At 54.1% G+C, this 25,101-nt stretch overlaps 1 protein-coding gene across 2 annotated transcripts in view; it reads left to right on the top strand.

Annotated features, from left to right (window-relative positions):
* ABR (ABR activator of RhoGEF and GTPase) overlaps window positions 1-25,101 on the top strand; it is a 175,268-nt gene that overhangs the window by 117,423 nt on the left and 32,744 nt on the right. For both annotated transcript variants that reach the window (XM_024735921.1, XM_024735931.1), the window contains 11 exons: window positions 767-827; window positions 5,484-5,536; window positions 6,121-6,261; window positions 7,917-8,038; window positions 10,005-10,170; window positions 13,592-13,714; window positions 14,080-14,155; window positions 14,496-14,600; window positions 15,518-15,592; window positions 18,343-18,440; window positions 18,845-18,976. In XM_024735921.1, the coding sequence (XP_024591689.1) occupies window positions 767-827; window positions 5,484-5,536; window positions 6,121-6,261; window positions 7,917-8,038; window positions 10,005-10,170; window positions 13,592-13,714; window positions 14,080-14,155; window positions 14,496-14,600; window positions 15,518-15,592; window positions 18,343-18,440; window positions 18,845-18,976 (1,152 nt within the window). The remainder of the gene's footprint in view (window positions 1-766; window positions 828-5,483; window positions 5,537-6,120; window positions 6,262-7,916; window positions 8,039-10,004; window positions 10,171-13,591; window positions 13,715-14,079; window positions 14,156-14,495; window positions 14,601-15,517; window positions 15,593-18,342; window positions 18,441-18,844; window positions 18,977-25,101) is intronic.

Below are 25,101 nucleotides of genomic sequence, written 5' to 3' on the forward strand. Positions count from 1 at the left end.
GGAACCCGCCCCCCCCCCACCGCCGCCCGCCAACCATGCACTCAGTCTTCCAAGTGGGGATTGCATTACAGCTCCAATTACAGGCCACGCTGGTCCAGTGGCAAGGGCTAGAGCTGGAACCTCTGACTCTAAAGGCAGGTGAAAGAGGTTAGGATCAGATAAGCTATCCCTGGGGTCTGTTTCCGGCACTCACTCCCTGTCACTTTGCACGGGATCCAGGAGGGGTGTTGCCTCTTCCTTCCTTGAAGTTTCCTCTCTGACGCCCAGCCCAGACATGGTGGGTGGGGAGTGCGGGTGGGGCCGGTGGCTGGGTGAGTCCCTTTCAGTACGCTCCGGACTGCCTGCCCCTCCCTGCTTCCCCCTGTGCAGGTGTGTGGGGCCCTTCGCTCCTATCTCGAGGGCTGCTCACGCCCAAGTAGCAGGTAGCTTGTCCACTAAAAGCCTGTTGGCCCTGGGCTGGCGTGTACAGACCTCCAAGTAGTGGCCGCTGCTGCGGGGTGGAGGAGGGTGTGGGCCTCCTCTGGAAGGCCCTCTGAGCTGCTGGGGAGAGGCTTCAGGGGACCCCCGAGGCTCCAGGAGATGATGGGTGTGGCCCAGGGGCTCATAAGCGGAGAGGCAGAGGGAGGCCTGCACGTGTTAGTCTTTGTGTCTCTTCTCCTATTTGCACCCCTGGGTTTCAGAGCCCTGCTTCCTGCGTTGCTCACGATGGGGGATGGGGAGGCTCAGGGGACAGGCCAGGTAGTGATTCCTCTCCTCTGTTTGGCAGGAACTGAAAGTGAAAGGTCCCAAGGACTCCAAGGACAGCCACACGTCAGTCACTATGGAAGGTACTTTGGGGAATGGCTTGGATAACAGTCACCTTCCTTTGTCTGGCTTTGTGGACTATGGTGCCCTGCTTGCGTGTGTGCGTGTGCGTGCGTGTGTGTGTGGGGGGGGGAGCGTGCGTGTGCGTGTGTGCGTGTGTGTGTGTGTGTGTGTGTGTGTGCATGAGAGGCCTCCAGCCTCTGTCCCATTCTGGAGGCTGTGCAGCAGCAGCCGGGAAGGTGGCTGAGTGGCCGGGCCGCTGATGGGAGCTGGGGAGCCGGGAGCGATGGCCGCCCGCTCCTGCCGCGGGGACGGAGGCTGCCATGGAAATTCTCCTCATCGTTCGCTTCTGCTGTAACTGCACCTATGGTAACCCAGGCCCCCTCTCCCGAGAGGTGGTGTGTCTTCCCACCTCTGGGGGCTGGCTGGAGTGGGCTGAAATGTGGCCATCAAGGTTTGGGGGGCAGCAGGGCGGGGAGGGGGGACAAGTGGCTGGACCTATGTTAACCCCGTGCCGGCCAGCTTCCAGCCTGGAGTTGGAGTCTGGGGGCCGCTCGGGGCAGGGTGGGCTTGGAAATGGGAGGACCAGGCTAGAAGGGTCCAGGTACCCCCGAGGATCTGTGGGGAGTTGGTGGCTCAGCTTCAGAGGCTGGGGGCAACTTCCTGGAGAGGCTGTTACGGAGAGAAAGTGACAAGGCTGGGCCTGCAGGGGTGGCCACCCTGGGGTTGGAGAGGGGTCAGCAGGGGCAATCAGAGAGTGACAGATGGTCTGGATGGCAGTGCCTTGGAGCGGGAGGACGCCAGCCCCGGCTGGAGGGAGAAGTTGGGAGTCTCTTTGTTTCGTGAGAGGCCAGGGTATTGTGTGCCTGGAGTGCACACACCGCCTTCGCTCTCTCCTCTCTGAATGGCAGGGGAGCAGGAAGGAATTGGATTGCTCCCGGGCATTCGTTTCTAGCCACTGGAGACCCTTGAGCTGAGGTCTTGGCCGTGAATGCTGGTGGGAGAGGGGGGCGTGGCCGGCTGCTGCTTTGTGAAGGTCACACACCCACCATACAATAGCGGGGACGGACAGAGCATCATCTTCGCAGCTCCCTCAGGGAGGAGGTCCTGGGACAGGTGTGTGCAGTCAGCCAGGCTCTTGCTCAGAGGAGGCTGGCACAGATCTAGGCAAGGAAGTGTCCGGAAGCTAGTGGGCCCCGCCTTCCGAGGCCAGAGGTACCTTAGGGATGAGCCCCGCTGCCTCTGGCAGGGGCATAAGGCTCAAATGTTGCCCCAGGCCAGCTGCTCTGGGCTCCTGTGGCAGGCAGCTGGTTTCAGGACCTTCTTCTCTCCCACCAGGCGTTGTGTCTCTGCACCCCTCTCAGTCACTTTGCTCTCATATCTCCGTGGTAACCCGGAGCTCCTTGTTGAAGGCTGAACAGAGGGGGGTGGCAGCACGCTGGAGGAGCGATGCTGAGGTTTCTCGGGCTCTTCCCGGAGGCCGCTGTGCACTATCAGCTGTCCCCTCACCTTCTCGGGCTGTCCTGCATTGAAGACTGCTCGTGATGGAGATAGGCCCTGAGGTCGCCCCTCTCCAGCTGTCCCAGCAGGGGACCTGGGTCCCCGCCCCTCGGCTGACCTGGGTCCCCGCCCCTCAGCTGAGATTCTGACAGGCTTGAAACTGGCGTGGTCCTAGAACTGAGGGGAAAATGCCCTTTTTGGTCTGGCCTAGGAGTTGGTCAAGTCTCCAGTCAGTCTCCCTAAAGAGGAAACGGTCGGCCCTTTGCTTCCTCTTTCGTCCCCCAAAAGAAGCTTAGTTTTAGTGAAGCAGGCCTGGGACCTGGAGTTCAGGGTTTCTTTGGTCCCTGCAGCAAAGTCAGCTTTAAAGTGAGGGGTCAGGAGGGAAGGAGCCCTTGCTGACCACGCTGTTTGACTCTTCTCAGCCCCTCCAAGGGGTGCTGGTTGTGGGGTATCAGGGAGGCTGTGCCACTTGGGGCTCACTCTGCAGTTGTCTGCCTTAGCGGTTGTGTGCCGAGCGCCCAGTCTGCAGGGCTCCAGGGCCACACGCAGTGGAGGTGCAAGGAAAGCCGCGTGTGACCCAGGCCCCTAAGAAGGGGGCTCACCTTGGCAACAAGAGAGGCCCGCTCATCCACTCCTTCCCGGTGAATCTTTCCCAGAATCCTCCCCAGGGCCACCAAGCTGTTGCAGGTGCTGCCTCCCCTACGGAAGGGGACATCTCAAAGACAGGAGCATGGGTAGACCATGGGTAGATTCCAAACCCAGCTGTCCCTTACAGCTTTGTGACTGTGAGCAAGTTACGTAATTTCTCTGTGCTTTCGAGAAGTTTCTGCATCTGTAAAATGGGGCTAGTGATAATTGCTTCCCTTTTTAATTAAAGGAAATAACGCACGTAAAACAGTGCCATTGGACACAGAGTAAGTACTCCGCAGGCTAGAGAGAGGCCAGCTCGCACATGTCATGGTTGGACTTTTAGGCGCTGTGAGTGTTGCTTGTGAAAATCCTGGTTGGGGAAGGCTTTCTGGAGGAGGGGGAGAGACAGGCATTGCAACTTGGTGAATGGTGTCTGTCCCAGAAACAGGAAGCCCGTGGTGAGGAGGGGCAAGAGTGGGTGAAGCAGAGGCAGGAAGCAGGCCAGCCTGCTGGAGCCGTGGAGCAGGTGAGGGGGGAAAGGTGGGCTCTTCACCCTGCATTCTCAGGGGAAGCAGGTGTGCAGGTGCCGTGGAGAACACGAACGTCAGGGCCGCACTGGTTCCTTCCATATCTGACCGTGGCCCCAGGGCCCTCTCCCTGCACTTGCCTCTCCCCACCCTTCCTCCCACCTGCCCCTCCACCACCTGGGGCTGATGCATTAGGACTCATTCCACGGCCACAATCAAGTGGACTCTTGAGGTGACTATACGCATATTAATAACCCGTCTGAAACCCAATCCACCATTTGTGCAGACCTCTGAGCTTAGTCAGAAACCTCTTCCTCCTGGGACCTGACAGAGGGGCAGAGGGAGCTGACACTGTAGTATCAGCTTTCCCTGGACGGGAACTCGAGGGCCCACCCTGGCAGGTGTCTGCTGAGCTTGCACTTTCTCTGGGTCTCTGGGGTTCTCAGGGAGTGATTTTTTTCCCCCCCTGCAGATGGGCTGAGCCACAGGTGGGTACCCTCGACAGCCTCAGAACTGGCCCCCTCCTGGGCTGGTAACTGGGCTGTACCCTCACTGTCCCAAGATACCCCAAGCCTGGTCCTGTCCATTCTAGCTCCCATAGCCCACGGGGAGGGGCTCTAGGAATTGCTCAATTAAGAAAGGGCTGCAAATAAATCATGGGAGATGTGTTTGCACAAAGCAGTGGTTTTCAACCATTATGACATATCAGAATCAGCACAGGAGATTTTTAAAAATGGTGATGCCTGGGTTCTGCCCATCAGAGCCTGCTGTTTAGTTGATGGGAGAGGGGGAAACAGGCATCTGAGTCTTTTAAGAGTCCTCTAGTGATTCTAACGGGCAGCCAGGCAAAGCCAACAGGTGAGGCTCGAGGCACACCACTGAGACTGCGTCTTCTCCGTAGCCAGCACATTATTTCCCAAAGTGTCCATTTAGCAACGCGCAGGGTATTTATATCTAGGGCTTTGGGGAACTCTCTGGTTTGGGGGCTGTCACCGCCTGGTCCCATGGGACACCCACTCTGGCGTCCTCCTCCCCAGACCAGCATCCTGCCTCTTACTGCTCCCACGGCAGGAAGACAAAGGTCATGACCTCGTGGACAGAGGTGTCCAGGTGCAGGACCGGAGCTGAACCCCCCAGGCTGGGAGGGGCAGGGCACAGCTGCTTGCAGGAGCCTTGTTTGGAAGTGTCAGTGGGCCAGCTGCCGCCGCCACCTGTCCCTGCTGAATCCCAGCAATCCTTATTTGGTGTCCTGGTCACCGAGGGGTGTGGCCAGTGGGGGCCCCGATGAGCTTGCATTTTCCCAGCCTCTTCAGGGGCTCTCATACTCGAAGCCCCACCTGAATTCCTTTAGGAAATCTTTGGCCCCCAGCTGCCACTAGCTTGAGAGCAGAGCCTTTCTGTGGAGGTTGGGTATGCCTCCTTGGCCCTCAGCCAGGAGGGGGTTGAGGGCATGGAGAGGGGTCTTCCTCATGGAGATGAGGTCAACCGTGTGGGTCAGAACGATGCATGCTGTTCCCAGCTGGCGGTGCCAGGCCTTGGACCAGAGGGATATGAGAATGATGGGGCAGAGGGACACCGCCCTCGTGGAAAAACAGTGTCTCCTTCCTGCATTCTGGGGTCCCGGGTGTGACCCCCAGAGTCCTGGAGCTCTGGGGGATAAGGCTGTGTGATTCATCGTGGAGGGTACAGAGGAGTATCTGTGTCTGCTTTGAGCCTGGTCAAGCCAGGACGGGCCTGGGGGATGCACAGCCCTCGAAGAAATCACATCTGGTGGGAGATGAGATGAGGAGGCAGGTGGGAGGGGACCCGGGCCACCAGAGCTGTGTGTCCCCCTTTTGGTGTTATCTGGCCTGCCTGGGGTGAAAATGGAGGTGTGGGTTACCATGGAACCCACTTTGGCCTTCTGTAAGCGGGTGTCCATGCAAGGGAGGGAGGCGGGTGGGGCATGAGGCTGCCCCCTAAGGTCTCAGGCTGCTCCCTGTATTTCATCTGACCTGTCTCCTTTCTCCCTGCCCCCAACAGCTCTGCTCTACAAGCCCATTGACCGAGTAACCAGGAGCACCCTTGTCCTACACGTGAGTGTGTACCCCCCTGAATGGCCTGAGAGGGCTTAAGAGTTGGATGGGAGACTGAACTCAGGGTGGGCGGGCACTGGAGTCGCTGAGAACAGCCCATCTGGGGAGTTGGGCAGAGGGTCGCTGGGCCCTGACTGCCCGCCTGGCCTGTGGTGACCGTGCTGATGAGTCCAGGGCCTAAAAGTAGCTTGGCTACTAAGCTTGATTTTGGGCCAAATGCTCCCCAGGAGGCAGGCACTTCCTGCCTCCCGATCCCTTGACTGATGGTCTCGAGTGTCCTTGGAGCAGCTGTGGGGTGAGTAGGGGAGTGTCTCTCCCAGCTGCTTGGTGACACGAGACTCCACCTGGTCTGTGCTACCCGGGGGAAGAGTAATGACTGCAGCAGGAATAAAGGGGCACCACTGCCCTCACCCCTGCTGCTCTGACCCTAATTTTTATTTCAGATTTTGCAGGCATGACCAAGTTAGAGGGTGGGTCCCTAGTGTCTCCCTCGGAATTCTTTCAGTGAGGATAGAGTTCTCCCCACTGTCTTCTCACTAAGCCCCAGAACCGCTCCCCGCAACTCACCACCCCATCCTTCCCAGGACCTGCTGAAGCACACACCTGTGGACCACCCAGACTACCCGCTGCTACAGGATGCCCTCCGCATCTCCCAGAACTTCCTGTCCAGCATCAATGAGGACATTGACCCCCGCCGGACTGCAGTCACAACCCCCAAGGGGGAGGTGAGCTCAGGACCCAGCATAGCCTAGCACCCAGATTGCCCGTCCCTGCTCTCCAGCCCTGCTCAGGCACCACTGCCCGATGCTCTGTGGCTCTCCAACCCTGATCTCTCAATCCCAGCCAAGGAGAGGCCTTCAGGTCCTGGACTGACAGCTTAAAGTCCAGCGTCTCATGAATCTTCACAACAGTCCACAGGAGCAGAAGAGGAAACGGGGCCCCGGAGAGTCTCTCCAGGTCTCCTGCATGAGGTCTCTCGGCTCTAAGTGTCGGAACTGGATTCTTTAGCTGGGGTTATCTGTCTGCAAGCCTCATGCGCTGACCCCAGACCAGGGCTCTGGCTATCTCGTTCTTGAATGCAGACAGCCCCCTCTGGGCAGTATGATGTCCTCAGAGTCCCCTGGAAGATAATGGCTCAGGCTGAGGGAGCTTATGGAGTCAGGGAGAGATGACTGAGGCTGCCAGGTGGCTGGACTGTCCCAGGTGGGCGCCTAGGTGTGGCTAGCAGCTCCAGTTCCCTGGGGGCCCTTTTTGGTGGAAGGGTGGGGGCACCTCAGTGAGGGGAAGCAATGTGAAGAATCAAAGGGACAGTTACCTGCATGGGTCAGCAGCCTGGCCCACATACGGGGTTTCCTGTCCAAGAGAGGTAATTAAGTGGCGTTTAGGAGTGAAGGCTGGCTGGGTTTATGCTCCTTTTGTGACATTTACGAGCCTCCAGTGTCTCCTGGGGAGGGAAGTAATGAGGGACACGTTCTGGAGAGTGACTAATAGGGTACAGAGAGCTGTTGCTGGTGCAGCTCCCAGCCCTGGTTTGCAAACCCTGGAATGTCACCAGTTTGTTGGACTCTGCGGATGTCTGAAAGAGCTCCAGAGGCCCTGGAACATGACCAGTTTCAGATCATTTTAATTGTATACTTTCTAGGTGCTCACCTACATATTGCAACGTATATAGGTCACGTGGCACGTAATACGGGGAAGGCTGGGACAGATAGTGACAGCCCCACAGCAGCCTGCTGGCTCTGAGGGTGGCAGGGAGGAGGCTCTGGAAGTTACGCGTGGAGCAGAATGCTCTGGCCCAGCCAGAGCCCAGGTTAGAGATGGCTGCAGGTTCCCCAGGACACTGAGATGGCCCCACGGAGGGAAGTCCAGGGTCAGAGACAGTGTAAATGGGCCTGAGTGGTTCTGCAGGTCAAGGTTTAGCTGAAACTAGATCAACATCTTAGGCAGGGTTAGGGGGGTTTTATGGTGGGGGTGGCAGGGAGTGTTCATGACCCAGGGTGGGTCCATCCAGGTGTGAGCTGTTGAGAGCTGCAGGGAAGTGGAAAGCTACGGCTTGTTGACCACATCTTACATGCCAGGCACTGTGCTAACTGTTCTACATACACCATGATCCTACCTTGTGGGGCAAATATCATTATCCCCATTTTACAGTTTCTAAGACTGAGGCTTAGAGAAATCAGGGAAATTGCCCTCAAGATCACAGCCAGGAAGTGGCAGAGTCTGGATTTAAGCCCATGTCCCTGACCCCAAAGCCAGTGCTCTTAACCACCAGACACTACGGTCCCTCCCTGGAGCCCCACCCTCACCCCCACAGCTGGATGGGTGCAGGCTGAGCCCTGGGCTGACTCCCAGGCGGGGGTGGGTGTACCATCTCCAACAGACGCGGCAGCTGGTGAAGGACGGCTTCCTGGTGGAAGTGTCGGAGGGCTCCCGGAAGCTGCGGCATGTCTTCCTCTTCACAGACGTCCTACTGTGCGCCAAGCTAAAGAAGACATCGGCGGGGTGAGTGTGCAGGATGGGGGGCTGCAGTGCAGCTCGACCCTGCCCGCTGTGGAGCCCCTCAGCAACCGGGGGCCGTCTGCATTTTTTTTCCCCTTTTAAAAAACATATTAATTTTATTTTACTTCATAGCCTTTTTCTAAAAATAAATCATGGTTTTAATTGTAAAGATAACGCAACCAGATTACAGAAAAAACAAAAAACCAAAAAACCCGTCACCCACCTGAACGTAAGCATCGGTCTCCTGCTGCTGTATTTCCTTCCAGTTTTTTAAAATGTTCTTATGTTTTTCCGTATACTTGTAATCAGAGTGAATACCCAGTTTGGGGCTCTGCTTTTTCCATTTCACGTCATAAGCGTTTTCCCTGTTGCTGCTTAACCTTCGTAATCATCATTTGACTTTCCTGCGTGATGTTACAAGTGGGTATATGTCATAATTTACTTAAGCATTCTCCTTTTATTAGCCATCTCTAAATTTTTGCTAACTGCAATTCAGTGAATATTCATTAAATCTGCTGGTATCATTTATTGAGTGGTTATGCCATGCCAGGTGCCACGACAAATGCTTCGAATATATTATTTCTAATCTCCCCAGTGACTCCACAAAGTAGGTATTATTATCCCCATCTCACAGATGAGAGAAAAGGCTTAGAATAAAGTTAAATAAGTTGCCCGAGGTCGCACAACTGAAGTGGAGGAGATGGGATTTGAACCTTAATCTGACTTGAAAGCTTCTTTCCAGCTCCGTCACTATACCCAGTGATATGGGTGTCTCTGTGTCATGAGCAGAAAAGCTTATTCAGTATTCACTCCCACATCCTTCCACCTGTATTTCCTTATCATCTACGGGGTGCCAGGGGAGACAAGCCATACGGTCAGTGTTGCAGGGAGGTGCAAACCAAAGTCCCGGGGGTAGTGAGAGAAGGAGGGGTTATTATGAGTTTCAAAAGAAGGGATGACTCCCTGGAACTAGATGACATTTGAGATGATTCTAAAGCGGAGGTGACAGTCGTAAGTATGCGTACCTCTGCCTTAAGTCCTTTGCCCAAGGCAGACGTTACTAGTGGACCATGGCACCGTTTCTCGTTAGACTTGGATGTGGCCTTTTTTTTTTTTAAGGTACATTCTCAGAGATTACTTCTTTTTTACTCCTTACTTCCTTTTTACTCCTTTTTTTAAAAAATAAATTTATTTATTTATTTTTGGCTGCGTTGGGTCTTCATTGCTGTGTGCGGGCTCTCTCTAGTTGTGGCGAGTAGGGGCTACTCTTTGTTGTGGTGCGTGGGCTTCCCATTGCGGTGGCTTCTCTTGTTGCAGAGCACGGGCTCTAGGCACACGGGCTTCAGTAGCTGTGGCTCACGGGCTCTAGAGAGCAGACTCAGTAGTCGTGGCGCACGGGCTTAGTTGCTCCGCGGCATGTGGGATCTTCCTGGACCAGGGCTCAAACCCGTGTCCCCTGCATTGGCAGGCGGATTCTTAACCACTGCGCCACCAGGGAAGTCCCTTGGATGTGGCTTTATAATCCTCAACTCAGTATCCCATGTGACCTCTATTGATAAAAGTTGGCATTCAAAATAGCATCTGTATTCTATCTCTAGCCTAGAAGATAATGAATATAAGCTAAGTATAGACAGGCTAGATGGGAAGGAAGAGTGTGGGATGGGGAACAGGAAGGCATGAGACCACTCTTGCTCATACCCTAGAGGTTTGGGCTGTTTAAGAACGTCAGTTGTTCTGGGCCAGAAGAATGACAGGCCCAAGGTCCAGAGCCCTTACTGCTGCCTGACCCTAGAACCCAACTCTCATTATTCCACGAGTGTTTCCTGATTAGGCTTCTCAAGGAGGAGGATCGTTCTTGCCTGTGATGAGTTCTTAGTAAATCCCTTTCAGGTAGTGTTTGGTTCCAGCAATTCAGGCCTGAAGATCCAAATTCCTCTCTGGCTCACATCTCCCTCTGATTTGTTTGCAGGAAGCACCAGCAATATGACTGCAAATGGTACATCCCCCTGGCTGACCTAGTGTTTCCATCCCCTGAGGAGTCTGAGGCCAGTCCCCAGGTGCACCCCTTCCCGGACCACGAGCTGGAGGACATGAAAATGAAGATCTCTGCCCTTAAGAGTGAAATCCAGAAGGAGGTAAGCAGAGCCTGGCCTCAGCTGGGGCAGTGAAGTAGGCCATTTTTATTGGGGTCCTTTGAACTGGGTGTGCCAGGGTGGTGGAGGGAGGGGAAGTGGTAAGGTTTGGGAGTCTGACAAGGGAGGCAGGATGTAAGAGTGGGAGGTCTTTCTTTATAGTCTTCAAGATACATTTATGTGCCCAGGGAAAGACTCTAACCATTAGCATGGAGCATATGGAGGGCGGGCCAAGGAATCAGTGCTCAGAATTCAGTGGGGTTAATTATGGGACGTTTCCTGGGGAACAGTGTATGCCAAACACTGCAGAATAGGAAAGCAAGAAAAGAAAAAGTCCTTCTTAAGGAAAAGCAAGATGTATGCAAGAGAAAGGACCTGGGAGGCCCCTCAGAAATGGACAGATCAAGTTGGCAAGTAAATAACAGAGGGAGCCTTGAATATCACTTGATCTAAAAATGCACAGAAGCTTGTGTCCTGACAGAGAACTGAGATTCTGTCAAACACACATGGAACATTCACAGACATTTATCATGTATTAGGCTGCATAGGAAATCTCAAATTGAAAAGAAAAAATGATAGTGTACTGGTCATGTTCACAAACTACAGTGCAGTAAAATTAGAAATTAACAGCTAGAATATAGTTAAATATATGCCTGGGAAGTTAAAACTTGCAAGATAAAGAGGAAATCAAAATGGAAACTGCAAACTGTTTAGACCTGCATGAAAATGAGAGCACTCCATATCAAAACCCATGGGATGTAGCCAAAGTGCTCTTTAGAGGACAATGGATAGCCTTAAATTCACGTATTTGAAAACAGTGGCTAGAGGAAAGCACCTTACAGGCAGAGCCTTACACATGAATGGAAGGAAGAGCGTGGAGGGGCTTGGTTGGTTGGCCTGGTCTCTCCTCTTCACCCATCCAGGCTCGGCCTTAGGCCTAACCTCACCTGATGACCCTTCCCTGATGTCTGCCCGCTACAGTCTGGGTTGGGTGCCCAGCTTCCTGGTTCCAGACGTTTACCTCTTTGCTTTGCTCTGTTGGTACTGAATGAAAATTGCACGCTCTGCTTTCTCTTTTCCCCACTAGAATTTCAGCTCTAGTGAGGGGGCTGTTTTCTCCAGTCCTATGCCCTAGTACTTAGCACGTAATAAATAGGTGCTTTGGGAACAGTTGTTGAGAAATACATGACCAAATGGCCTCTAAGGATTCTTTAAACCCAGACATCTCTCTTTGAACAGGGGAGAGGAAGACCATAGTAGTAACCCCAGGGATGTTTGGTTCAGGGGAATGTCCTAGGGCCGAGGGTCAGACTGCGGGTGCATCTGCCCAGAGGGAGCCCCCTGACAAGCACAGGTGTCCTCCTCCTGAAAAGCCAGGCTTACCCTGCCTCGGCGGAGCCTGTTTCCCCGTCGGGCTCTGTCCAGCATCCCCACTTCAGGGGCATCCTGCATGCATGTTTCTCACCCGGTCCTGGGAGCAGCAGGCTTTGTGCCCTCCGTCCTTCCCCGGGTGTGCAGACATGGCCTTCTGCTTAGTTGAATCCATGCTTACGCACCTCTCCTGGCTGCTGGCTGCAGGGTTGTGCCGGATGCCTCACAGACCTCCGCATCCTGTGGAGAATGAAGACATTCCTGTGTGTGACCACAGCACGCGACACAACACGATAAGAGTCACTGGAGAGGCACAGTGTTGTTCTCTGATCACAAAAGAAGCAGCAGTTTATTCTTTAATAATATTTTGTAAACACAATTTGTTTTCTAATTACCAGTGTAACGCTAGCTTATATAACAAGAAATGCTCACAATATCAAAGTGTATAGAGTGGAACTGATCATCATCACCCCACCCTTATCATCTTCTAGACTCTTCTATGCTTATACGTGTGTGTGTGTGTGTGTGTGTGTGTGTGTGTATGTGTGTATTTTTTAATGAGATTAGACTACACGTGCTGTTTTGCAAGTTAATCTATCAGATCCTTTTTTTTTTTTTTTTTGCGGTACGCGGGCCTCTCACTGTTGTGGCCTCTCCCATTGCGGAGCACAGGCTCCGGACGCGCAGGCTCAGCGGCCATGGCTCACGGGCCCAGCCGCTCCGCGGCATGTGGGATCTTCCCGGACCGGGGCACGAACCCGTGTCCCCTGCATCGGCAGGCGGACTCTCAACCACTGCGCCACCGGGGAAGCCCTAGCAGATCCTTTGTAACAGCTGCATCCTCTTCTGTTGCTTGACTACATGACAACGTATTTGAGTCTTCAGCTTGTTTCTCGTTCTTTAATCTGCACTCATATTTCCCTCCGGTAGATTCCCTACAAGTGGGATGTCTGGGGCAGAGGGCTTGTGCATTTCATTACCAGATTTACCTCTGAAAAGTTTGCATCCGATCATGTTCTCCCCAGCATTGTGTCACAGTCACTGTTCCCCCACACTGTCACAGCACCAGCTGTGAGCAGTTGTCACAATTTTGCCAGTCTAGTGGGTAAAAAAAAGTGCTTCAGAGATGCATTCTAACCGTGGAGCTTGAGGACGGTGTTGGAACAGAGATATGAAACACGATAGCAGTTAATAAAAGGAAAGGGATCCTTTATAAAATATAAACTTGAAAAACTGGAGAAGGGAACACTGGCTGAGAGGGGGAACGGCTTGTTAGAGAACAGGGATAATAATAGTGTGATGCTGGGGTGGAGGGTGCAGGGGGCGTGTGACGGGACATCGGCTGGGCGTGGAAGCTGGAACCCAGCCAGGGGAGGCCCCGTGTGCCAGGCCAGAGGTGGGGTCTTTATGCTGAAAGGTGTCTGCAGTTTTTAAGCAGGGTGTCTCAGTGGTACCCGGGATCTAATTTATGGAGATGAATGAGTGACAACTCAGAGATGCTGATGCCACTGGAAGATTTTTATTACTTATATTTATTTTATTACTTACAGTTTCCAAGAGAAAGGGGCGTGCCACATGGGAGAGCACCAGGTTTGGTCAAGAGGCAGAAGGAGCGTGGGGAGTGCGTGGCCCAGAGCCTGGATTGTGTTTTCCACAGGAAACAACTTAGGACTGGCTAGTTTGAATAAGGCAGCAGGCTCTGGGCTAGAGTAGTGGTGTCTAGTTGCCCTGGGTTATCTAGGGCAGAGGAAATGTTGGATTGTGTGTGAGTTCGTTAAAGGAGATGGTTAGAGGTGTGGACTCAAGATCGATTGGTCTGCACACGAGAGATGCACTCACAGAGGAGTCATTTACTAGCTTAGGACTTAGCATGTCCTGGGAGGAGCAGTTTTCTCTGTGGCTGGCTAGGCCCCCCAAGACATCAAATCATCATAAAATATAGAAAAGGGAAAAAAAAAATGATGAATACACGGGAATGTTGTACGTAGAGCTACTGGGTGAGAAGTGGAGTCTGAGTGTGAAGAGAACCGTCTGTGTCCTCTGTCCCCCGCAGAAAGCCAACAAAGGACAGAGCCGGGCCATCGAGCGCCTGAAAAAGAAGATGTTTGAGAATGAGTTCTTGCTGCTGCTCAATTCCCCCACAATCCCATTTCGGATCCACAATCGGAATGGAAAGGTCAGAAGGGTGGGGATGGAACAGAGACAGTTCCCTTCCTCGGTCCAGGGCTGCCCACTCTCTATAGCTCCTGGCCCTGACCCGTGGGAATCAGGGACTCAGGCCCCCAATTCCCAAGGAGGCTGCCATGGCTCCAGCCCTGGACTCCCTCTCCCTGCTGATGGGGAGCCAGTGCCCTCTGCTGGCCATCACTGGCACTGCCACTCCTGTCACCAGGCTTCCTAGGAGGAAGGCCTTCCTCCTAGCTGCCCTTCTCCAAGCGTAGGGGTACCTGGGTAAAGGAGCTTCACTGTGGGCCCCAGGATCCAGAAATGTCCTTGGCCTGACTCTGGTCATCCTACTGAATTCTCTTCTCCTTTCTCCAGAGCTACCTGTTCCTACTGTCCTCAGACTATGAGAGGTCAGAGTGGAGAGAAGCAATTCAGAAACTACAGAAGAAAGGTAAAACCCTGCCCCAACTACGCTACCCTGATGGTGATTTGCTTAAGGCATACGATGAATTAGCAATAGGACTGACCCAAAGCCCAGGGCTGTCCAGCTCTCTGTCTCTTGCTCTTGTTGTCTCGTACACACATTCGTGAACCTCTCTAGTTAGACCCTCCAATTCTTACCCCTCCAGCAGCACCCGTGACTATTCCCAGCTGAATGTCTACTCTCTCTCCCTGCCAGTGACCCACTCTGCCCCTAGAGCTCAGCTTTTTTCCTGCAGTAGCCCCCAAGGAAGAGCAGTAGGTCCTAGTGGACCTGTGGTGACATTACCCTCTCTCGTCTCCTCCTGCAGATCTCCAGGCCTTTGTCCTGAGCTCAGTGGAGCTCCAGGTGCTCACGGGATCCTGTTTCAAACTTAGGACTGTACACAACATTCCTGTCACCAGCAATAAAGACGGTAAGATCTGGAACCCAAGGTTACTCAAATCAGCAGGTCCAAGCCCCCGGGGCGTTACTGGGGCCTTGCACAAAGACCTAGCTAGACACTCAGCTACAAATAGCTGATCTCTGCTCCACTGGGCTGGGAAGACTCAGTTGCCAGGTACACAGAGAGTTTGAATAGGGGTTCTCTGCTGAGTCTCCAGACAGCCCCAACTACTCCCTGGCCACCTCTGGCTGGAGAGAAGATCTGGCGCCCTGGTGCACTGGGATTCTGTTGTTAATATGTTCCTGAGGTCGTCAGTTCACGGAAGCCAGTTCATGCAGCAGGGTGGTGGCGGAGGGGAAGGGTAGGTGGATGAGAGTAGTGTATGAGAAATACGGCTAAAAGTTTCCAGGGATCAGATCTTAGAAGGCCTTGAATGCCAAACAAGGGAGTATGTTGTTCAAGCTGAGGAGCCTGTGGGAGGTTCTGGAGTAAGGGAGGGGTTTGAAAGCAAGCTCTCCTCCACAGTGGGGGTCATCTGCCCTGTATGTCCCAAAGCGGAGGCAGAGCTGGAACTTCTCTTTGCTTGGCACAGAGTTACTTAATATTGGTTAATTCCAAATTTGGAAGGCTAAGCTGAGTCGGGCAGCCAGGGGTTAGGCAGGATTCATGGGGGAGGGAAAGTGCCCCGCGGGAAATGGGACGAAGTCCCTGGCCCAGGAGGAAGGTGTGGACTGCCACCCAGGCTGAGTGGAGGGAGAAAGGAGCATCGGCCCACATTCCAGGAAGCAGTGGACTGTGGAAGCTTCTTCATCTGGCCACCAGGTGGTGCTGTCGGACCAAGGCACAGACTGTCTCCCGCCCTTTCTGCATCCAACCAGCCTGGGGTGAGGAGGGGAAGAAGCAGGCTTCTCATCACCCCCTTCCCTGGGGGCTTTTCTCTCTTGCAGACGACGAGTCTCCAGGACTCTATGGCTTCCTCCATGTCATCGTCCACTCTGCCAAGGGGTTTAAACAGTCAGCCAGTAAGTACCCCTGACCACCAGCCCCAGGAAGAGGCTGGGTGGGCCATTGTTTATCCTTTCACAGAAAGTCCCTGTGGACCCATTGCATAGGGCTTCCCACTGCTCACCTGCTCTGCTCTTGTCTGCCCAGGCTGGGGCCCTGCCAGCTCCTTTGAGATGTGGGGCATTCCCGCAAAGGCCAGGAACCAGCTCCTCTTGGCGGAGGATCATCCCTGCCCTTTGTCTCCAAGGTCTGCACTTCCCCAAGCCCTTCCCCACCCCCAGGTATCAGAAACACGGGGCTTCAATCCCACATCTGCCGATTACAAGCTGTGTGACCTTGGGCAAGTCACTTAACCTCTCTGAGCCTCAGCTTCTTTTTCCATAAAAGGCAATCATGCTTGTTAATGCAGACCTAAGAGCAGGCTTAAATATGACCTGTATGTGTAGTGCCAGCACACTGCCACACACACTTCTTTTTCCTTCTAAATCACCATCTACTACCTCAGTGCAGTTCTTAGTATTTCACAAAATACAGTTCCATTTTTATCTAATTTTTCTCCCTGTAGGAATTTGTGAGTCAGTTAGACAGCTAATAGTTTCTCCCCATTTGCCAGATGAGAAAACTGAGTCACAGAGAGATAAAAGGACTTAACATCACGTAGGATCAGAAACCCAGGGTTCCTGACTCCTCTCATTCCCTCTTTTGCCCTCTGGTGGATGAGATCTGCCCTTTGCCTCTCTCCCTGCAGAGCACCACAGAGAGGTTTATGCCATTGGCTCGCAAACAGTCATTTACTAAACATTCACTGTGAAGCCTGAATTCCTGCAGTAAATCTGCCTCCCCTCTCTGTGTTCCCATCACCCCAGGGCAGCACCTGTCATGCTGTTTTGTCACTTAAAATTTGCCTCTTCGGGCTTTCCTGGTGGCGCAGTGGTTGAGAGTCCACCTGCCGATGCAGGGGACACGGGTTCGTGCCCTGGTCCGGGAAGATCCCACACACCGCGGAGCGGCTGGGCCCATGAGCCATGGCCACGGAGCCTGCGTGTCCGGAGCCTGTGCTCCGCAACAGGAGAGGCCACAGCAGTGAGAGGCCCGCGTACCGCAAAAATATAAAAATAAAATAAAAATAAATTGCCTCTTCTGCTATGAGTTCACAGAGAGCAGAAACCACATCTCCTTAATCCTTGGATGAACAGGAGCTCAGAAATGCTGAACAAAGTAGTTTATTTCCAGACACCTACTGTGTGCCTCGGTCCCTTACTAGATGCTGGAGAAAATGCAAACGTGGCCAGCAAGTGGGTAGTGCTTGACACGTTCAAAGCATTTTCAGGTGCGTTATCTGCTCTGATTCTCCTGGCATCCCTCTGAGGTCACTGATGCCATTCCCACTTGGCACACAAAGAGGCTGAGGCCCAGCAGGCTCCAGGGACTTTCCCAGGTGGCCCAGTAGGGCACACAGGTCGTGGCATCAAATCCATGTCTTCTGACACTGAAGCCCACGTTTTTGACTCTAGAGCAGCCCTTCTCTCAATATGGCCAGGACCACCACTCTCATCACTCCAGGCTGTGCTGGTGGTACATGCGACAGCTTCCAGGACCCTCCCCACACCCACACAATCCCCTGGCGAGGGGGTGGCCCAGGAATATTCCTGGTCAGTCAGCTCCTTGGGGCTGTGACACACACCCAAGTCTGCAGCCCACTGAGCTGGACCAGGGCCCTCCCATCTCCTGGTGCCCAGATGTCTCATGCTTACTGTCTCTCTGCGTCCTTTTGGCTGGGATGGGCCTCAGGGAGCAGGCCCATTGGGGTGGGGCATCCCACTCCCCCAGAGCAGGGGTTTTACCTCTCATACTGGGTCAGGGTGCTCAGACATGGGGTGAGGTGCTGCTACAGGGTCTCCCCTCACCTCCAGACAGTCCTCACCTTCTCCTTCTACCGGCCCCCTGACCCACTCAGACATTCATTCTGACTCGGGGAGTTAAGCCTTGTGAATCTTCAGCCATGGCTTCTTGTCATAGTAAACTCGTTACATTAGGCCTAGGGTGCAGGCACCGTCGTCATTCCTGACTTAGAGATGAGGGCAGTAAGGCACAGAGGTAGTTGGTTTGTGCAGAGCTGGGATTTGACCTGGACAGTCTGACTGCAAAGCCCTTCCTTTTATCCCAGGAACTATCCCCTGGCCCCTGACAAAGGGTTCACTCATAGCAGAATCAATTAAGGGGCACTTCACGCCCCTCCATCTCTCAGCCACCCAGACGCGTCTCTGCTCTGATGGAGGCCAGGGTGCGTCAGGCCTTCCACATTATTCGCCTGTTCACCTGCGCTCACAGCCTGCTGTGCTCGGATACCCGGTTACATCTAGTCTCTGTCACACCCAGTTAGAGGCAACTCAGGGATGGCTGTACCCACTCTCCCCTCTGTAGGAAAGCCCTTCTGATGGAGGATGGCCCAGCTGGGCAGCTCCTGAGGCCTGGGAGGGGCGCTTATGTCCATCCTCTGACCTCTGCCCCGGCCTCATGCTTCACACTGCAGAGGATTGGCTGTAGTACCCCAAAGCCACCCTCCAACACACACCATTACCCTGAGAAACAGCCTTGGCACCACCCATGGAGGGAAAGACTGCCAGGGCCTGAGCCCGGGAGGGAGTGTGTGGATTTGCAGACCGCCCATGGGGATGCTGGGGGGACCGATGAGTGATCCCCCTTTCCCTCCCGGCTTCCTGAGCCTCGGGCCTCACTCGGTGTGTCTCTGCCTGTCCCCCCACAGACCTGTACTGTACCCTGGAGGTGGATTCCTTTGGCTACTTTGTCAGCAAAGCCAAAACCAGGGTGTTCCGGGACACAACAGAGCCCAAGTGGGACGAGGTGAGTGGAGGGGCTGGTGTCCCCGTGGGGACCCCTGGGCTTGTCCCCCACCGTGCCCATCCCACTCCTGGTGCTCATGTTCTATTGGCTGGTTCAGGACAGCCAAGCCTGCTGTTGGGCCAGGTCTGTCCCTGTGACCCCTCTGCCCCCACTTCCCTGCTCATCTGGCTCTGATCTTGGGTTTGTATCTAGACACGGCATTACAGTTCAAGCCCTAAACTCCACGTCCTCAGTGATTTGGAGGCCTCTGGATCTCCAGAGAATGAGGATGCTGCGCCAGGCCTCACTATGTGGTCCTCACAGGCCCACCTCACCCCGTCTCACCCTTGCAATGGTGGGGTGAGAAGCCACTGGGAAGCCAGCTCAGCTTTGGAGGTTCAGGACCCTGTCCCATCTTCCCCCAGGAGTTCGAGATTGAGCTGGAGGGGTCTCAGTCCCTGAGGATCCTGTGCTACGAGAAGTGCTATGACAAGACTAAGGTCAACAAGGACAACAATGAGATCGTGGACAAGATCATGGGCAAAGGGCAGATCCAGGTGAGAGGCAGGTACAGCCAGGGCACCAGGGCAAGGCTCAGGGAGCTGTCAGGAGGTGGTGCCAGTGGGGAAGGTGTCCTTCTCCTCCACCTTCTTGGTCAGGGTGATGAGCCTTTTGTGACTTGGGTTCAAAGCTGTTCTGAGAAGCGTTCCCCGAGGTGGTTATTCTCCCCTGCTGGAGATGGTGTCTTATTCTAGCCCCAGAAGCCCACATGTGCCTGGTTCCTTGGGCTTCCACATCTGGTGCCAGTGGATCATCCACACTCCTGCAGGACGGACAGTATGGATGACAGCTACCTTTGTTTTCACATCCCATCTTTAGCCTACTAGTGGCTTTTTCCAGGAACACTGTGTTAAGAAGGATTCCGAGGCTGTATCCGTGAGAGCTGTGTTGGATTAGCCCTGTCTCCCATGGGAGGAGCGAGACCCCAAGCATTGGCCACTGGACCGGAAGGGCTTAGGATCCAGCTGAGTTGCTGGGGGCTGGTCTCTGACCTGTTGCTAGGGTTGCTGGGCTTACTCACCTGTGCTAGGAGTTCATTGGCTTAGGGTGGGTCCTGTGGTATGAGCAGGGGCAGGGTGAGAGTATAAATGCCTCAGCTACGTTTTTCGGTGCCTTACCAATGTACAGAGGGAAAAGGGCTTTGTTTGCAGCCTGTGTCTTTGGAAGTTCTGCCAGTTTTGAAGATGGCTGCTATTCACTTACCTGTCAAGGGGATGCAGGCTTGGAGGGGTGCCATTCAGTGTGGAGCTATCCACACTCCGTCTGGCACCTTGTATGGCCTCGTGCTTTTGACACAAGTAGCCTGCTTTGGGTGTGGATTCTCTGACCGTGCAATCAAAGGAAATGGTAACTGACACCCTGCCGTTGAGCCGTGGGCCTTGGGTACTCTCGGTTTCTTTTTAATTAATTATGTTTTTTAAACGTCTTTCTTGGAGTATAATTGCTTCACGATGGTGTGTTGGTTTCTGCCTTATAACAAAGTGAACCAGCTGTACGTATACATATAGGCTTCTTAACAATTGCCCCGGATGCGATCTGGGTGCGGGGAGCAGAATGGTGCTTTGTCGCAGGAAGCATTTGTTCTCTGATGCACTGTTGAGGCTGCAGAGTTTGGTACCTGACTCTTGGCTGTGTGTCCTTGGTGGCAGTGTCCCCTTGGGGACTTGCGTGCGCCCCCAACCCCCTCCCCCCGACCCTGTCTCAGGCTCCTGTGTTTGAACAAGGGAGATGGCACCATTCAGCGGGGGCCCAGCCATCTGCCTCATGTCACCCCATGTTCCTGAGCACATCACTTCTTAATGCTGGGGACCTGCACCTCACTCTTCAGCACTGTTGCCAGGGAGATAGTGCTGCCAGGCAACCGTGAACCGGTCCTTCATTATTTAGGAAATGGGAGCTGATGAGAGTGAGCTCTAGATTCAGTCCCGGGAAGCTACTTCCTGCAGGGATGAGGATGGGGGCCCCATCTGCACATCCCCGGCCCGTCCAGCCCCGGGAGATACCCAGCCAAGAAGCGTGACCGGTGGCCACGCCCCTGGGTCATTTAGTGGCTGCAGGATGGAAGAGTTTAAAAGGGTGTCCTGGGCAGCCAGCTCAGTAAGCACCGTGGGCGCCAACCCCCCAGCACCCGGATTCCAGGGCTCGAAGGCATTGTCCCCACCTGGACTTGCAGCCCTGTTGCTTCCCTCCTTCTCACCGCTGTCAGCTGCACGGGCCCCAGGGGAAACACACCATAAATCATTACATCTTGGAGACAGGAGCAGATGGAGGCGGTGGGGGAAGGGGAGGAAGCCAGGTTATGTTTGGCAAAGCAGAAAGCACAGTCTGGTAAGGAAAATGTTTCTGTGTTTAAGCTTCGAGGAATGTTAAATGCCTGGGAGTTGATATTAAAAGAAACACAAACCTTCCTGCTGCCAGCTGACCTGGGCCTGTGAGCCTCCGGTTCAGAGACAGCGTCCTCTGGAGGGCTGTGAAGTTTCCCAGCCCTCAACTCCCCAAGGCCCAGGCCTTGTCCTCAGATGTGGAGCTGTCTTGCCCTCCTTCCTGTGGATCAGAGGGCGGGCTGTCCCCACCAGGGGTGTGCCATGCCTTGTAAAGTCCTCTCACCCTGGGACTACCCTCGGAGCCACCCAGGATGACCGGGCTGGGTTGGAGAGACTGCACTGAACCCCACGGAGCCACAGAACGGTGTCTGTTCCCACAGCTCACTCCCACCTTCCCTCCCACCTCGTGTCCAAGGAAGAGAATTGGAACCAGCCTCTGGCACTCGGTCCTGTTCCCCTTCAGCAGGCGCCTAGGATGGAGCTAAAGGTGGCCTCACAGTAGGGGCCGTGTTCAGGGGATGTTCAAGTGGCCTGAAAGAAAGGCAGGGGAAGAAGGCCCACTCCTGTTGCTCCCACTTCTTTCTAAGCCTATCCTCCCTCAGCTCATCTAGAGAACAGCGAGGGATCCCATCTCCTAAGCTCCAGGCATTTGCTCCAAAATGAGTCTCCCTCTCTGGGTTGGCCTCATGTGGCAGTGGGGGCAGGGGCCCTGGAGCGGCAGGCTGGGGGGTGAGGAAGGGGCAGCACTGAGTGACAGACAAATGGCAGTGCTAATCACCAACATGTGTGTCCAGCACTTGTGCTCTTGGAGGCCCGTTCCCAAATGTTCTCGTGTGATCCTTGCAACAGCTCTGTGAGGGAAAGGATGGTCGTATCCACCCCATTTTATAGATGAGGACACTGAGGCCCTGGTGCCTCCGCTGACGGTGAGCAGGGAAGGCCCTGCTCCCTCCTCTGTGCTGTGTCTCCATGGCCCAGGCCTTCATCAGGTAATGCCCCAGCCTGGGTGAAGGGCACTGCCTGGCTAGTGGCCTGGAGAAGGAGCTGGGGTGATTTCCCAGCCCTGCATCCCTCTCCAGCCTTTGGAGTCGTCTTAGCTCCCCGCAAGGGGCGTTTCTGCCTGGTGTACCGGGAAGGAAGCAGAATGAGTGTGCGTGGAAAAGAGTCAGGGAAGGGGGACTTCCTCTGCTTCTGCAGTGTGCCCCTCACGGACTGGCTGCTCTGAGGTGCAGGGGCCTGGCCTCAGGGAATCTACTGCCAGATTGGAAAGACAAGAGTATGGATATATGCCACCCCACTAGAGGCAAGGTGCCAATAACGATGCGGGAGATGGTGGTGATGCTGGGCTGCTGATGGTGGGGGTGGGGGTGGGGGTGGTCACATCAGAGAGCTTTCCGTGAGCCCGCAGTGGGCCAATGCTCACAGCTGTTACCCCGGAGGATCTTCACAGTACCCTGCGGGGTAGGAAAGTTATCACAGTTTTAAAGATGAGAAAGCTGAGGCACGAAAGGGTTAAGGAACCTGCCCAAGGCCAGGCAGCCAGAGGGTGGGAGAGCCTGGAGTCTCCAGAGCCCCTGCCTTGCCCTCTCCAGGGCAAGCCTCCCACCGTTCCCTGCATAATGAGATGGAAACTTGTGCTGCAGGAATTCAAAGGAGGAGAGATCCTTGTGGGCTGGAGTTAGGGAGGCTTCCAGGAGGAGGTGGAGTGAGGGATTGGAGAGCACTGGGTTTTTTAAATTCCAAAAGCAGTGTTTATATTAGAAAGAGAATTGCAATAATAATAATGAGACTTGAAACACAATCACTGACCGTCCCTACTGCCACTCCTCTGAAACAGCCGTCTTATTTTGTGCCTTTTCCCTTCCTCAGGTATACAGATTTTTATATGGTTTTAATGATGGCGCGTATTTTGTCTTTTTCTTCTATTTTCAGGTAGCATTACCATAAACCCCCTTTTTTCTAGGTCTGAACGTAGTCTTTATAATTACCTTTCTTGTTACATTGTCCAAAGTACTTTATAAAAATCATTTACATAATGGTCAGCACATTAACTACCATTTTAAGGCTCTGCTATTCTAGCAAGGTGGGCAGGCTCAGCGGGGTGGGCATTCTGGGGAAGGGCCCACGTGGCCCAGAGCAGGGAGGGAGGCAGGAATGCACAGGGAGTGTCCCAGGAAATTAAGGAGCCCGCCTGCCCTGGGCTGGAGGGGTTGTGAGCAGTGCAAGTAAGAGGGAGGTTGAAGGAATGAACGAAAGAAGGGGGATCGGTAGGGTTATAGCCAGAAGGAATCCTGGAGGGCATTTCATCCAATCCTGTGTTGAGGGGAGAAGGAAACTGAGACCAGAAAGGGTGAGTGACATAGCCACAGTCACACAGCTCATTAGTGGTTGAGCAAAGGCTCCGGATTCGGGATCTTGATCCCAGTTTGGTGGTGCTTGGTCAGCTGCTGGTCAAATGAGTGAACGGGGCAGGGGGAGACCTGGATGTCAGCCTGTGACTCTTAGGGGTCAGCCCTTTGTCACTGCAAATTTAGTAGAAGATCCCACCAGCTTGGTGCATTTCTGAGCCCTCCCTTCCCTCCCCAGACCTCCAACTTCTCCATCCAGGCCACCCCCACTGTCTGCTTCCTCCTTGCTGCCCTGCCCCTGCCCAGCCCAGGAACCCCTCAGCCAGGAGGCCCCGCCTTCCTCTGCCTTGGCTCCCTGGCCCTAGGAGACTCCTGTATGTTTGTCCCAGTCTATTTCCAACCATGCTGCTCCAGGCTCCAGATGTGCTGTCCCCAACTGGGACCTGCTCCCTGGCTGATTAGCATATTCCCAGGATCCAGCCCTCGTTGACTGGCTGGGCCAGAGGGGAGAGTTCTCCCTGAGGACTTCACAGCTCAGTTCCTGCCACTGACTTCAGACTAGAGAGGGGTCTGAGACCTGGGATCCCCTTCATGCCCCTGCTCCCCCGCTTCCCAGCTCAGCCACAAGCCCGGGGACGGGCCCCCAACCTTCGGCCCTGTTCCCTCTGGTGGGACACAGCTGCACTTTCTTGTGAGCCTGCTAGGGGTGGTCCCCTGGGCCATAGGAGAGCTCAAGAGCCTGGGGTGAGCTGGGGCAGGGTTCCAGGCCAAGAAGGAAGCTCTAGCTGTCCTAATGCCTGGTGTGGTAACTCCCTCTCACTCCCTCCACCCCATCCCCCTCATTGCAACATTTAGGCCCGTTGGGAGCCTCGCCCTCTGTCCTCTTCCCATCTGGAGCCTGGAGCCTGTGTCTGAAGGGGAAAGGAGGGTGATTTCTTTGACATTCTTGACCTGGCCACTTGGAAGCTTGGAAGTGAGAGGTCAGAGCTATTAGAAATGACACTCAGAGGAGGTCATGAAGGCCAGTCCCCTGCCTTCAGGAGTTGGGTGTGTTCTCAGAGCCCAGATTGGTACGTCTGACAATATCTAGACCTTCTTATTTTTTTGTTCAACTGTGGTAAAATATATATACCATGAAATTTACCATTTTCACGATTTTTAGGTTTACAATTCAGAGGCATTCATTAAGTACATTCACATTGTCGTGCAACCGTCACCACCATCCATCTCCAGAACCTTTCGTCTTCCCAAACGGAACCTCCATACCCATTAAACAGTAACTTTTCCATTCCTCCTCCCCCAGCCCCTGGCAACCAGCATTCTACTTTCTATGAATTTGACGATTTTTTCTGGGTACCTCGTGTGAGTGGAATCCTGCAATACTTATCCTTCCGTGATTAGCTTACTTCACTTAGCCCAGTGTCGTTAAGGTTCATCTATGTCGTATGGCAGCGTGTGTCAGAATTTCCTTCCTTTTTAAGCCTGCATAACATTTTACGTATAGATCACATTTTGTTTATCCATTCATCCACCAATGGACATTTGGGTTGTTTCCGCCTTAGACTTTCTTACTTTTTTTTTTTTTGTTGTTGTTGTTTTTTTTGTTTTTTTTTACGGTATGCGGGCCTCTCACTGTTGCGGCCTCTCCCGTTGCAGAGCACAGGCTTGGGACGCACAGGCTCAGCGGCCATGGCTCACGGGCCCAGCCGTTCAGCGGCATGTGGGATCCTCCCAGACTGGGGCATGAACCCGCGTCCCCTGCATCGGCAGGCGGACTCTCAACCACTGCGCCACCAGGGAAGCCCAGACTTTCTTACTTTTAAGTGAGGAGAAGAGCATGGTCTCTGAGGATGGAGATTTCTTAGCCTCCTTCCCTCCCGACCCAGGGTTACCACGCCCCCTCCCCCACCCCTGGTTGCTCATCTCTCTCCAGCTGTAACAGGAGAGAAG

The sequence above is a fragment of the Neophocaena asiaeorientalis genome, unplaced genomic scaffold (genome assembly GCF_003031525.2).
Source record: "Neophocaena asiaeorientalis asiaeorientalis breed wild unplaced genomic scaffold, Neophocaena_asiaeorientalis_V1.1 scaffold129, whole genome shotgun sequence".
Lineage (NCBI taxonomy): Eukaryota > Metazoa > Chordata > Mammalia > Artiodactyla > Phocoenidae > Neophocaena > Neophocaena asiaeorientalis.